The sequence below is a fragment of the Falco rusticolus genome, chromosome 4 (assembly GCF_015220075.1).
Source record: "Falco rusticolus isolate bFalRus1 chromosome 4, bFalRus1.pri, whole genome shotgun sequence".
NCBI classification, from domain to species: Eukaryota; Metazoa; Chordata; class Aves; order Falconiformes; family Falconidae; genus Falco; species Falco rusticolus.
Genome location: NC_051190.1, coordinates 14,491,551 through 14,506,959, shown reverse-complemented (window position 1 = coordinate 14,506,959; position 15,409 = coordinate 14,491,551). Strand labels below are relative to the sequence as shown.

Here is a 15,409-nt window from a genome sequence, read left to right as displayed (position 1 = left end):
CATTTTTGCTTTACCACTACTTTATGGTTATGCACTTCCACTAATATACCTGCAGTTCATCTACTATCTACTGGTAGTCTTTGGAAAATACTGACATTTCTAATTGTTTAATGAATCTTTAATGGAGCTTTTAGTGCATATAAGGGTATGTATATCGAATTGTGTAAGCATATTTAGGTATTAGGAAAAAAGTAAAGCTGATGAGAGACTCCTGTAAGACTTAGAGAGGAATATATGATCACAGATTATAACAAGGTGTAAAAGTTTGCCACACTCTAAAATGGAGAAGTTGATATACTAAATTGCACATACTCTAATGATGTAGACTGACTCGGGAGAATCTGAAGGAAGTAACAGCTGTGCACATCAAAGCTTAAAAATAGAAACTTCATCAGTCAGTAACAGTTCAGAATGAATGAAGAAATCACAAAATTATTAATTATGATGGTTAGAGAAAGGAAACAAAGTTCAAATTTTCTGAAGGCAGAATGCTGTCTTCAATCATGCAGCATGTCTACTGGGTATCAGCCCCTTGTCTTGCTGAACCACCCTGTAAAACTGGGATCTGTTGCCCAAACATAGGCACCTACTGCAATTTCAGATATCCTAAGTTGAGTCAGGCTTCCCACCTGGTTGACAGATATGACACAGGGCATACAGAAGACTTCTGCCCTTCTGGAGTGTCAGCTGGATGCCCTGAGGCATCTCAGATGGCAGTAGATGCTTCTAAGGAGTAATTGCATGTAGACATAAGTACAGAATCACTTTCACTTGCATCTTTAATACACAGTCACCTGAAGCACATTGGTAGTTCATAGCAGTGTTTGCAGTGGGTAATTGCAGAAAGCAATGAACAGTGTATTTAATTTTAAACTTAGGAAGAATTTTGAGGTTCTTAGAAAGAATAGAGAACTTAGATTAAAATCTGACCAGGCTATAAAGTTAAACACTATCCTAATGTTAAAAACTGTAGTTAAAAGTATAATTTAAAGTTGCAGCAAATGGTTGTTTTCTTAATGACCTCAAATCCATGGATTCATTCTAACATTTGCCTTTTTATATATTCATAGTTAAATATAACTTGAATGTTGTCCTAATTACATTCTCATGTTAATTTAGCTCTGATTCAGAATTTCTATCATTATTCTTTGTAGAATTATTTTGAAATGATGGAAAGTTCAGTAAAGATGCTCTAGTGTGTGATTGTGCCTTTGAATTATTTATCGCATTCAAAGACAGAAATATGGTTAAAATCTAGTTTTAGTTGTAAATGTGTCTTGCTAATGTAAGGAGGAATTGAAAATCCGTTTTTCAGAACAATATGGTTTATGGGTGCATCATTTGATATTGCAAGAGTGCTTTGTGGCCCCACATGAGAAGAAGGTCTCATGGCTAAATAAGAAAACATCCATTGTACCAACTGGCAAATGCTATCTGAGCAGATAAGACAGATAAAGTGTGGAACAGGAGAGGGAGAGAGAGGTACAAAGACAACTTGCCTAAACGACAGAGCAGATTAGTGACAGAACTAAGAAGAGAAAACAGATCTCTTGTCTTGGTCACAACCAGCACTTACACCATGCTCTCTCCCTCTGCTATGTTCTATGGAAAAAAAAGCTCTTGCAAGCAGTGTTTAGCCCATGTTTTTCACAATGCATCACAGTAGCAAATAGCACAGTGTTAATATAAGGTTATAGAAACCGTGATTAATGCAAAAATTCATACTTGTGGCTGTGGCCCTGAGCTAGGTAGAGAACAAACAATCGCTGGTGAGGCGTGTGCAAGTCTGAGAGTGGAGAAACTGCTGGGGAAAAATCCTTAAGGAGAAAAGGAAACTTGTCTTAATGTAAGCAGCAGTTTTGCTAGAGGTAAGTGAGGGGAAATTCTTCATTTATAAATGGTTCGTTGACCCATGATAATAAAGCAGTGCTGCAGAAGAAGGATAATTATCTACTTAAGTATCAGATGCCCTAAGGGTAAAAGCTTCCCTTCTCTCCTTTTGAAAAATGAACTCAGATTAAACAAATGTCCTTTTTCCTGTTTTAGTGTTGACATGGATTTTCTTTTTATGAGTAAAATTAATTAGTTTTTCTATTCCTTTATTCCTGGTATGGAAATCAGGTCTGCCAAGCAAGTTTCCAGCTATTCCCTTGGGCCCCAAGTTCAGCCAACAGCATCCTTTATGGAGGTGCTTTGTACAGTGTGCTGGGAAGGCACAAATAAATTACAGGAGTTTTATTATGTCCAGTAGCTTGCCAAGAGGCACAGCGTTTTAGAACTAAAACCCCACAAAACTAGGGGTTTTGTTCCCATCAAGGATTGGTTTATTTCCAAGTTCTTCCTTTCTAAATATATATTTCTCCTTTCTTAAATTTTAATACTGTAAGTTGTAATAAAAGAAAAAGAGAATAGTGATGGTATAGCTGATGCTGTACTGAAAACCCCTGAGGGCCAGATTTTCAAATTAACACCTTCAGCTGGGGCCAGTCTTCCCTTGTTCTGTTGGGAGCTACTAGCTGTGGAGCTTGCTTGAAAAATCTGCTTCTGCTTTAGCAAATATCCATTACAATCTTGTCTGTCCTCGTCTTGACTCTGAAAAATGGTCAAAACCTGTCCCTACTTCTTCCAGAAAATGTCTGGTTTTCTCTCCAATTGGGATTAAAAATGAGATTCCTATGATAAACTTGGTGAATGTAAACATGTTGCCTCTGTTTATGGAAATAAATATTTTTCACATGTATTAATCTTTATTTCAAATGCCTCATGTGGTTCCTGAAAATCAGGTTGATGTAACCTTTCTGTGAACCTGTTAACTTGAGAACATCTCCTAGTTACCTTTTCTGAAGTATAGAGAATATTCTTGAATAACTGCAAACTTCAAGATGCAGTGAAAATAAAGATTACTTTAATACAATGGCATGGAACTTTAGTTTCTTCAAATAGTCCTTTGAACACTCGATTCAATACTGAAAAATAAGAAGTTGTTAATTTTCATAGCCTTTGGTCTTGAAAATTCAAGTGGTGTTAAAGGTGATTTTAAGGTCTTTATTCTGCAAACACAATACTGTACATCTGAGAAAAAATCCTGTCTGCAGGGAATTGAAATAAGAATCAAGTCCCAAGTACTTGCTTGTTGGATTTACACAACTGAGTCTCTGGCTAAGAATTCTGGACCCTATTAATAATGTTACGAAACTGACGTTCAAGTGAGGAATCATAGCAAATGTTAGTTCCTGTGAAGACAGCAGATCAGATGACTGTGAATAGTGCCTGTGTATTTCCATTGTTTACTTTATAGCTTCCTTTCACTGACTTATGAAGAGCAGTCACCAGGGTAGAATAACATCAAGGTATATTTACAGTGTGGTGAACACCACACTTAAAAGGAAATAGTCTTAATTATCTTAATGTATTTCTAAAAACATGTAATATTTATAACAGGTGAGCGTTCCTTGTGATTGGTAATTAACGTGATATAGAAATAAGCATTCTGCTACTATAAGCATAGTGTGAGCTTTTCACATTTAGGTACCTAAAATTAGAGGTGTAAGAATAACATTTTTGAAAATACATACCACATATGCACAAAAGCATTGCAAAACTGCTGTTTCAGATCACACACCCAAACCCATCTTAAATTCCTTTGGCTTTCCCCCATTTTTAATCACAAAAGGAAATGTTTCTGACATTCAGAGGTCTTAAATACAGGTATCTCTCCATCAAAGTGGTAACTCTGAGTCTCTGAAAACTTTGCTTTCCTTTAGATGTCTCAGTAGCAACCTAAATTTAGTTATTTTGTCCGTATCTGAGGGAACTTCTGAACAAAACATCATATGATTATCCGTATTTAGCCTTATATTTTAGTTGCTCTTGCTGTAATCCTTGGAGAGGAAGAGTTTAGCCAGTTCAAAGGTGATCAGAAGCAGGTTACAGGCTAGGGACTGAGACCCTTGTCCTTCTGGACCACTCAGACTTGCATTTGTGCCTTGACAATGCCACCTTCAGATGTCCTTGTTTGTCCTCTCCGGCCAGTGGAACGTTTCCGTGACTTGTGTCCTGAGGAAGTCGCCGATTTATTTTGTACAGCGCAAAGGGTTGGCAATGTGGTGGAGAAACACTTCTGCAGCACTTCGCTCACCATTTCAATTCAGGTTCGTAAACCAGTCAACTAAAAAAGGTTTAATGGTTTGTTTTATCAAGCTTTCAACCTTCTTCCCTAGTCCAATGACAAAAGGACTTTCAAACTTCAAGGGGCAATAAATGCAAAATAATAATAATAATAATAAAAAGTAGTACAATAACTGCATTGCAGTCTGCCAGATTTACCATTGAAAACTAAAACACAAACCAGCAGATAAGTGTGGATAATTAGTAAGTGCAAGATTTTGGAATAAGCCTGCAAATTCTCCCAAGCACGATGCTTACTTGTGCATATTTCAGCAAATACTCTTCATACTCTTTCTTCAAAGAAGTGCTTGCAGGATTGACCTAGAGAAGGCAGCCACATCACCCCATTCAGCAGGTAACCTACTGCTTGTGATAGAAACAGGTAATTCCTGCTCACAGCCATTTATATGCAGGCAAAGAGATGTAGCCATCTAAATCTGTTATCGGTCTTGACCTTTCAGTTATTTGTGCTGGGTGTTTCTATACCAAAAAAGAGCTCTGTTTAAAGCAAATCAGGAATCTAAGCTCATTTCATTAGAATAAGAATTTAAGCAAGCCTGCTTTGATTAAATTCTCACATGTCTGGTTTTATATTCACAAGGATCAGAAATCTCTTGCTACCTATTAAAAAATATGATCTGAAAGAATAAAAAATAACATCTGTCGGTTTTGTGGTCAGATAAAGACAAGTTTCTAACATTGCCGTGGCCTTATATTGAAAGGCGTCTTGTCCAAAAACTGTGTTGAATGGTCCCCAGGAAAACATGTTAAATTAGCATACAGTGAAATTGGATGTAAATGATTATTGAGTAAGATTTCTGAATTGCTGCATGATCCTTGTTAGCTTCTCTAACCCAAGACTTCTCCCTTTGCTTACAGGATGGCCCCGAAGCTGGACAAACGGTGAAGGTGAGTGCTTATTATGCAGAATACAAATTAAGAGACAATTAAAAGCACTAATAAAAGATCAAAGCTAGTCATCTGCAGACCATTGCTGTATTGTTATTTTATCCCTGAGATCAAAAAATCCCAAGTGTACAATAACTGTAAATACTTTTTATTGAAATTGCACAGGATAATGTTTACAAGGGTTTTTTTCTAGGTAAAAATTTTCAATCATGAAAATATCTTTTCTAAGCTGCTGGGTGTATTTATGCAAGGAAAGCCTTGGAAAAGAGGCATCTGTTTAAGTTTTTTTGTTTGTTTTATGGAGAAAATATTGCCCTTCCATTCATAATCTCTTTGTTTGTCTTTTTATTGCCTAATGAGTTGTAGCTAATTATAGCAACAGTTAAACTGAACCACATTATGAAAATATACCTTTTGTCTATTCCTTCTCTCTATATATTCATATCACATTCTTGTTGCTGAAGTTCAAATGTAATGGAGCCAGTGAAGCTTAAAAACAGATTTTAAGTGTTCTTCTAAAAAAAAAGACAGTGGGGTGGAGGGGAAGAGAAGGATTTATGATTATACTCTCAACTTGAGTAATAACATAGATAACATCCAAGATGGCTCTCCAGCCATGTTTCACTACCTCATAATGCAAATGCGTGTGTGGTTAGATTATATGCCTGAACATTAGACAAAGGCTATTTTTTACATTCGGAATCAAAGGAAAGTCAAATATGGCTATGGGTTAGCACTTTGTAAAATCAAATTAGATGTCTCAAAGCTGCTGTTTGGGTTGATTAAGGCAACTGTAACAACCAAATGATGGCGTATAAGAAATATTTTACTACTTTCTAACTTGCTGTATTGACCTTATTTTTCTTACTCCTTTTTGTTGCCTGCTTTGAATATTTAACAGAGAGGTAATAAAGAGACGAAGAAATTAGAAAATCCCCAGCCTTTGGGAAGCTGAGGAGTGATGAAGGAATGTAATGCAATTCAGTTCTGTACTGTGACAAAACAGATTCCTCTGCTTGTGACTTAGAGTGCACTGGGTGGGTTTCACTGGGAATGCCTTTTGATAGGTAAAATACTAAGTTTAACTACTTTCCAAAGCAAATTTTGTCATTAACACCGATGTGTTTTAACTAGTAGATCACAGGATTTATTTTAATACTTTTGGCAATATTTTTTTTCTGTGTAAAGAAAAGGTTTATAGGGATGTTTACCTTAAAATATGAAAAAAATTACTAATACAAATAAGCAAAACTAGATGCAAAACTCCCATCTTCTGTGATTGTGACCAGTAATGTACACTCATGTAGACCTTAAAAAAGCAAGAAAATCTGTATCATTTTGTATTTGTACTGGAGACAAAGTGCATTAAGTGTTAATCTATCCAATATATTGCAGGATGGTAGCCACCCTTCATGCTTCCTTCTCACAGTTTTAATAAGCAATGAGATGAAAATGGCCTGCTCTTACAGCTGTGAACCCCTAGACTCTGTAATAAAGAGTGTGTATTCATAAATCAGAGGTTAGCGTTTGCTTTTCTCTACTTTTCTGCGTCATTGGTCAATGCTGTAATTTATCATCATCACTTTGGGATGCTTATCATCCAAAAGTGCCAACAACTATTTTCTTCAGAGAACTTAGAGCTTTCAAAACTTGAATTAGGGAGGAAATTACTATGATCAAGATCTTCTTTAAAGTGAACAATAAGGTAGATACATAAATAGCTGGTTCCATTTAAACTGTTGTGAATCAGAAAGTTTGAAAAAAACACCTATGTGATCTACAAATAATTTAGGAACCTTAAATTCAATGTGTCGTGTCTTTCTGTATGTATTTTTCTTCATGTATCAGAATGCAGAATAACCCAATCTTCCTGTAAGGAAAGTTTTAATTAAAATTTCTGGAACAGACTAAACATTAGAAAAACATTCTAAATAGTAAGACTAGCAAAGCATCACAATAAATATCCAAGGGAATTTGTGGAGACTGTTTCAGTAGGGTAGGCAAGCATATGTCAGGAGCTAATTAGGTGTAGCTGATCTTGCTTTGCACAGGGTCACATACCAGATGGCTTCAAGAGTCCTTTTGATTCGTATTTTGTATAATTTTGTAATAATTTGTACAATTTGTATAATTTTGTATAATTAGTACATAATTCTGTATACCTGTATAAATACAGGCTACTGTATCTGCTATGTAGGAAAATAATTACAGGAAGCAGGGGAAGTGTACTGGCTGTAAATGGGTCAGTGCAAAGCTTTACTACAAAATGGGAGGAACTGTTAGGCTAGCTGAAGACAAAAACTGACTGAGAAATTTTATCTGAAAAAGATTAGGAAATTTTCTTTCTTTGTCAAGAAGGAGGAATGGTAATACATGTTCAAGACTAATATTGGATCTCAGTTTGAGTATGAGTTTTAGGTCTTTCTTTGCTATGGAGATGTCAAAAAATGTTATGCGTAAAGCATGCACCAGGTTTAAAGATTACCCTTTCAGTCTGATTTTGGATAGAAATCAGTAAGATTGCCTACCAGTGTTACATGTTCATTGTGCTGGTGTGAAACCTGCTGACGTGTGCAAGTTTCAGTTAGATGTACCAGGTACTGTAATGTCAGGATACTTCAGTGGTGCCTCTTGGACTGAAACCTTCCTTGTTATCTAATGGGAAGCTGTTCATAGTCTAAAATGTATCTCCATTATTGCTGTACTCTGATCCTTGTGGATACTGTACTCCTTTGAATCTAAGCTAGCAGAGCCTGCAGGACAGTGTTCTAGGGAAGCTTATGGTCCTTTCACATTCCCCCATTTGTGCAGCCTGTGTGTTTGCATTGGATGGATCTTTGGAGTAAATGATACCTCACCCTCAGCTCACCAACATTTTGGAAATGTAGGTGGGTCTTTTCATACCTGTTAGCAGCTGGAAATATACGTTTGCTAAGGAATTCTGAACCATGTCCCAGCTCTCAGACCATAAAGTAATACAATGTATTGCTGCATAATCTTTTTCATAGCCATCAACAGACTATGCCTATTCCAGCCCTGTCATCTATATATGAGAGGGAGAAATGTCCCTCTCCAAAAGTGATCACAGGCTTTTCCACACTGTGTTTTATGATGAGGTACTTGCACCAACTCACAACAAAGAACCTGAGCATCTCCGAGTTGTGTGTCAGCAAGTATAACCACCTTCCAGCGTTAAAGACTCTTTGAGCACATTTTACCTAAGAAAGGAAGGAAATTGTGCTTAAGTTCTTGAAGAATATTTATTTCTGTAATTTTGAGCTCTGTTTTTCTTGGAGAGCACAAAACTTATGGTGTCCTTGTGCCAGGAATGGAGGGTACGTTTCGTGCTGGTTATGTTTGAGAATGCCTTAAATATCCAGGTAATTTCATGGATCAGGGAAATCAGCTCTGCATCTTAATGCAGGGCTCTTATTGCTATGTCAAGTGAGTGACGTTTCAAGATTTCCCTGGTATATTTTATAGCCCTCTTTTTAACATCAAGTCAGCAAATGCTCTAGCTGCCTTGGTGGATGTATAGCATAGTGTAGAATAAACTTTCAGGTTTACCTTTTATGTGAGATTCAATCACAAGAAACTCCATGTACTCTGTACTCTGTAAAAGCCAAACAAATCAAGCTGGCGGGAGCATGATGCAACTAATTTATCTGTAGAGACAAGATAATATTGCACAGCAAGTGTCCATTGCACAAACACATACGAACACATACTCTATTTTGCAGCAGTGTCAAAGTCTCCAGCAGCTCAGCACCTCCACTGTTATCCATGAGTAAGTGCCTGTTTTCCAATTACAGGTTCACGTAAATAAATGAGAAAGCGAGGCTGAGGGTGGCAGTGTGGGTATATGTGCAGAAATTTATTTTATGTCAAACATTCCACTAATTATTTTACACTGAGAAGATTGTCTTACGATTATTTTTTGATGTACATGTTTTTCTTTCCCAGATGGTTTTTTAATGCTGTGTTAAATCAATCCACCTGGCTTACATTCTTTAGAAATCTTAACCTGAACTGTGGAGTCTAGGGTTTATTTAAGCCCACAGCAGACTGCTTTTTCATACTATTTGTCTACTTATCTCTGGACCTGAAGTACTAGACTTCAGGTCTGAGTCTTTAAAATTAATCAGATTGCATTGCAGACTGATTGCATCAGAAGGATTAAATTCACTAACTGAAATACTTCTGATGCCTCAGCCTGATTTCCCTGCAAACTGGCAGATGTGAGTCCTTGTTTAATGAAGTATTGGAAACCACCTTTTGCTCTCCTAAAAGAACAAAAACCTGACATTTGAGAAATGCAAAGATTTTTCTTACCTCTAAACAGATATAAAAATTCAAGTAGGAAAGAAAGAGAAACAAAACCATGGAAGAAAGAAACAAGGTTATGAAAACCAGATTGTACTCAAGCATGTGAACAAATGGTCTTGTTTGCTTTACTCTGAAGAACCATGATTGTCTTGAAAGCTTGTGGGATGTCCAAAAATGATTTGATGAAGAACAGCAGTCTTTTTTAATTGCTTTGAGAAGCACACCAATAGTATTTGATTAGAGAATATGTAATATTGCAGATAGGTAATTGGTACAGCAAATTCAGTAGTCTCAGTGCTGCTATGTCTCTTGAGCTCATGATTTTCTCTCTGTTTTTGTACGATACTTAGATTGGGATGGGTTTTGGTGGGATGTTAGTGGTGTGTATTTTCAAAGCTAGGATTGTACTGGTGCTTACAGAAATGGTGAAGCAGCACAGGCATGCAGATAGTTTGTCCCTCCTCCCTTGAAACCTTTTGCTAGCTGTTTTCTACTCACACTAAATAAAAATTCTTGCCCTTTCCTTCAGGGCTGTCTTCAAAATCTGCCTTGTGTTGGTCTAATTCTCCATTCAGTCCCATGGCCAGACCTATGTTTTCTGAGATGCACTTAGTATATTATTATTATATAGTAGTATATACCATATAGTAATAGTATAACCCTAGAGTCCCAGTTTCCTCTTTGCTTTGTCAGGTTCTTACTCCTGTTTGTTATATTTAACATTCAGGTTTTGATTGAACTCTAAGTTTTCTAGGAAAAGCATTGTATTTCTTTTCTGTTTGCCATGGTTATACTCCAAAGAGGCACTGGTGGATTTGTAAACCCTCCCTTAATACAAATAATAACATACAGGACCTAGAATGAAAACAGTTCTTAAGGCCCTCATAGTTTGTACAGATCAGTTCCTGTGCTTAAAACATGGTAACAGTTGACGAAAGTAAGAGTGTCTGTGTCCGATATACACCCATGTAAAGTTATCAAGGTTTTTCGAAGACTGAAGGAGATGAAAGAAAATTGGGAATGTGGAAACAGCCTAGTGATTGATGGACGTGGCACTATCCTAGTTGAGAATACCAAAGGCTCCAAGGCACTGATAAATTGAAATGATGACCTGGATAATGAAGTCTGGTCTAGAAATATCAGGTTGTGAAAGTTCCCTGAAGGGATGGGAACAGAAATTTTTGAAAGATTCTCTTTAGCAGTGAATTATGGTTCTATACCTGGATGATTTTGGATTTCCAGTAGTGAATGTCATGACATGCTGTACCACTGACTTGTAAAGTAATATCATTCTCTGTCCCTGGACAAACACAGAATATTCTGTATGCACTAGAGTGTAAATAAAAAACTCCAAAACAAAACAGGATTACAAATGTGCAACTGTAAAGGAGGGAAGTAAAAGAAACTTCAAAAGATGTAAGTTGAAGAATGGTAATGAGAAGGAAGACTTTACTGTTGCATGCTAGCAATTCTACACTTCTTTCCTGCCATATGGATTTCTTAGATGAATATTCTCTTTATACAGTTTAATTCCAAAAATACCCCCAGAGCTAGTCAGAGTTATTGACACTGTCTAAATTAAACTTTAATAAGCAAGTAAGTGAGCTCAAATGCTTGTTTAATTTGCTTTAGTGTACAGATATTAAAAGTCACGTGTTGGCCACATCCACTGTCTAGTTCTTCCCTTGCTGGGCACAATCCCCTTCAGCAGCAGACCTTCAGAGCACTGGCTGCTGGCGCTTTTGTCCTCCCAAAAGTCAATGGGTGAGAGCTAAACTCTGGGTAGCACATGCAGACCTGCAAGGTGCTTGCATGTCCGTTACGTGGAGAGTGTGTGCATTTTCAGGAACCTCCGTGGGAGCACAGTGGCGCCTGCCCCAGTCCCCAGCAGCCGCATCATGCATCAGCAGAGCCCCGAGGACCTGGGGAGGGCTGGGGCTGCAGGTGGCTGTGCCAGCAGCTTTTCCAGTGGAAAGTGAGCAGTCACCCCATGGAGCCCTGCTCATGCTGACACAATGCTTCAGGCTGCCCACAGTGACCTGACTGATTACTGCAGGGAAGGGTTAAGCAATGCCAAGGCTCCCCATGCTCTGCCCTTCTGTGCAGTTCCAGGAGTGCCTGCTCCTGCTTTGACAAAAGCATTTCAAATGTACTACTTTTTTTTTTTTTTTTTTTTCCTTCTTTTTCTGGTATGTGTTCAGATATTTACAATTTTCATGACAGAAGAATCTTGAACAAATCAGTGATATTTTTTATAAACATTTAAAAATGAGAATATTTTTAGCAGAAAGGTGGAAAAGTTTTCCTCTGAAAATGTTGTAACAGGGTATTTTGACAACAAAAATGTTTTCTTTATGAAAACAAAACCTCTTTTAGAAATGCTTTCTGTTTTACTGAATTGGCATTTTTTTGATAAACCCCAAAAACAATACAGGGAGGGGTGTTGAGAAATCCATGAATTGCTCTACATGTTGCTCTTAATTTGCCCCACAATGACTGAGATTAGGATCAAAAATCCCATGTTTTAATTAGAAAGTATCTTTCACTTCTTTGTTCCCATGTTACAGCAATATGTTTTGCATTTAAATTATTCTCTGTCTCAGGGTATGTACAATCAATCAAATGCCACTTTTGAGTACAGGTCCTACAAATGCACTATTGTACTGTAAATGTAAAACCTCTGGAAATCCCAGACAATGTATGAGGTCTGAAATCATTAGTAGCACAGTCAAGGCTGTCTGATTAATTTTTGTGTGGTTACTGTATGAATTTCTTTCCAAGCTCTATCTCATCCATAATACTTTTTGTCAAGCTCATATCTTATAAACCTCTTCATTTAACAGGGAATGCTTTCTTTCCTTTCTTTCTTCCTTCCTTTTTTTCTTTCTTTTTTGTTACAAAACTTTGCTTTCAACTAGAGTGCAACACACCAAGAAATGTGCAAAAGCTTTCCTGTTTAATTCAGATGTGTAACTTGCTGCTGTTCAGTGGTTTTTAGTAGGTGAAAATTGTTTATTAAGCAAGTGTGGCAAAGTTAGATTTCAATTTAATAAGTTTCTGACTAACTCTTTCTAAAAATTACTTTAATGCTTTATAACTGGTTATTGTGTGCCTGTGCTCTGACCTCATATGATTTTGCACAGTTGTCTTTGTGTTCTTACCTACCAACTACTGCTTTTGCCTCCTCCAAAGAGCTGCCATAAATTTATTTGTATGCCGGTGACAGATTAGAAGGGATGTCAAAGGGTCCTGTACAAAACAGGTTTCTTCATGCCAATGTGTGCCTTCAATAAGCAGGCATTTAACCACACAATTGAACTGGTTTTTGGTCGAGTTTATTGGGTGTTCTTGCCCAAAGGCATCTTCAGTTGACTGATCTGTGTTAACCTGTTGTGCCTCAGTGGTCTGGTTGGATCCAGAGTCTCCCAGGGAAGGGCAGGATCACTGTGCTTTGCTCGTGTTAATGACCCAGTTTCAGCCAGACAAAGGGAACCTGTTTATTAGAGTCCTTGGCTGCCTTCTCAATGCAATAATAAAGAAAATGTGAAGCTGGCTCCATTTTTTTTTTCCCCTTAAAGTCACCTCCCCTTCTGAAAATGAAAGAATTGTCTACTTAAACCTGTCCCTTCAGCTCCCCAGAGAACCTGCACAGCTTGAATGAGTTTGTTGTTAAAAAATGTCAACAGGGAAAGAGCGTATGTAATGTTTTTGCGTGTGGTTAACAAGGGAATGGGGGCCTTTCCTAGCCCTGTGTTCCTTTATCATGTGAAAGAGTAGGTGGTTACACTGTCCTGTAAGCTACTGAAATTCTAAACACATCTGAAATACAAGTATATCTGATCTAGTCCACGCCTTTTAGTCTGTTCTGGCAGCACCATGTTAGCCCATGGAGGACTTCCTTTCAAAGAAAGAAAAGCCTGTGCTGAAATGATTCAGAAATGGAGAACTAAGGTTAAAATAATAGAATAAAACTTGCTCAGCAAGCTCCAGACAAGATGACAGGGTGAAGAGTATATAATATTTTTACTGGTTTAAAAGTACTAAAAGAAAAACACATCAGTCATTCTGGATACTGCAGTGTTGTGGTTTGTTTTTTTTGTTTTGTTTTGGTTTGGGTTTTTTTTGTATTAAGCTCATTACAAGCAAGAGCTTCCTGCAAAAGAAAGCAAAACCCCTCTCTCAAGCCTCAGTTCCCCATCCTCCTGAAAGCTGCTTGGGTGCCCTCTGGCAAGACCACTCATCCACAGGGCTCCTGCTCTTTCCATAATGCGAAGCTGTAGTTTGAAGAATGTGAAATATGCCTTTAAAATCACTCTCTGGGAGCTTTATCAATGGCCCCTCCTCATTTGCTTAGCGGTAGGAAAAGCACATGCTGTCTGGTGATGGAAATATTGCTGGAGTAGCAGTTTCTGAGGTTGAACCAGAGCAGATGCCAGTGCACCTCTTGTGTGGTGCTCACCATTTTACGTTTTCCTTTCACTTGCTTTAGTGATGGGAGCGAAAACCTGCAGCTTATGCAGTGCTGCTCACGTGGTGACTCCGCAAGGCAGTAACTCAGCTAGTTACGTATTTCAGAGGTCTATGACTCCACGCTGCTGTTTTCTGTTTTACTGTTTCGGTGACAGCTACTGAGCAATGCTCTGCTGCTTGCGCTGTGGTGCTTTTTTAGGCAAGTGTTAGCAAAAGCTAAAGAAACACTCTATACCTTCCCTTTTGCAGAAATCCGAATGCCAATGTCTCTGGATGGTTTGCACGCACATATATGTACCAAATGTTAAGAAACATGTCTTTAAAAAGAGAAAGGAATAATCATGAGACAAAGTATGATTCCTACTTAAATGTAGGCTGTTATTTCGTAAAATCGGGTTGGTAGGTTTGTGGGTTTCTCAGTTTTGGATCACATAAAAGAAATTGGCATCCACGGATGCAGTTCAGCACAACTGCCAGGCCTTTCTGGAGAGAAATTCTCTGCTTCACTAGTAGATAAATTCCCAGCGAGGATTAAGGTTTTTTTTTTAAAAAAAAAATTATTCTCTTTCTGAAGTAGCTGCTGCTGCTCATGATTTTCTTTCAATACATAAACACTCTGCAGCCCCTTCATTTTGAAGGTAAAAAAAAATTAGAATTGCAACTTCCAAATAGAGAATTCTGTAAATAAAACCATTTCTGGGTATTTTTTTAAATTTCTTTTCATATGTTAGTATTTCAGATTTCTAGGAATGATACCAGAGTTAGCATAAATTGGGGAAAACCAAATGAATCTCTTAACAATTACACTGTCCCCTTATCTGAGATTACAGACAGATTTGAGGAGAGAAGCTTAGATTCCCTGCTTTGACACAGTTACCTACTTTAGACGTAAACTGTTCACTTTCAAAGGGGAAAATTCACCTGTAATAATTAGCCCACTGAATAAAATTCATCCTGAAGCTTGCTTTTTTTACCATTAGGTCTACATACATATTCTTCTTTTCCATCACAGACTGTTTTTTTCTGGAGTCTGAGGTGCCTCGGTGCCCCTCAGGAGTTTTCAGTCCTTTGCTAGGTGCAGTACACTGGTAATTCAATTTTACCAACCAAATTGTTGCGGCAAAAGTGATTTAAAGAAGGGCCAAGTCATTATTCCTCTTTTGTTGAGTGGATGAAGAGGCTGGGGTTGGTAATGGCACTGTCCTTTAGAGGCAATGCCCTGCTCTGGCCATGCCAGGAGAGCTCACCTCTGTGCACGACATTGTGTTCTTCTCAGAGCTTTGCATTTGCACCATCTTGTTTCTGTCCTGAGCTTTTCTGTCTCCTGTGACCTCGGACATGGCTCCACATGCCCAAGTGGAGAGCCCTAAGAGACTGGTTAGTTTTTCATCCTTGATGAAACCCATTAAGGTTATGTCTACATGGACAGATGCAAACAGGCTGAGGTTGTTAGCATGGGGCTGGGTTCAGGCTAAGAGGCTGCCTCTGCTTCTGGACTGGGAATGATATATGCAGTCAGAATAAATTTGTTTCTGCC

At 37.9% G+C, this 15,409-nt stretch overlaps 1 protein-coding gene across 2 annotated transcripts in view; it reads left to right on the top strand.

The window, feature by feature from the left end:
* Positions 1-15,409, top strand: part of FHIT (fragile histidine triad diadenosine triphosphatase) — a 613,983-nt gene that overhangs the window by 460,174 nt on the left and 138,400 nt on the right. For both annotated transcript variants that reach the window (XM_037385512.1, XM_037385513.1), the window contains 2 exons: positions 4,006-4,151; positions 5,047-5,076. In XM_037385512.1, coding sequence (XP_037241409.1) covers positions 4,006-4,151; positions 5,047-5,076 — 176 coding nt within the window. The remainder of the gene's footprint in view (positions 1-4,005; positions 4,152-5,046; positions 5,077-15,409) is intronic.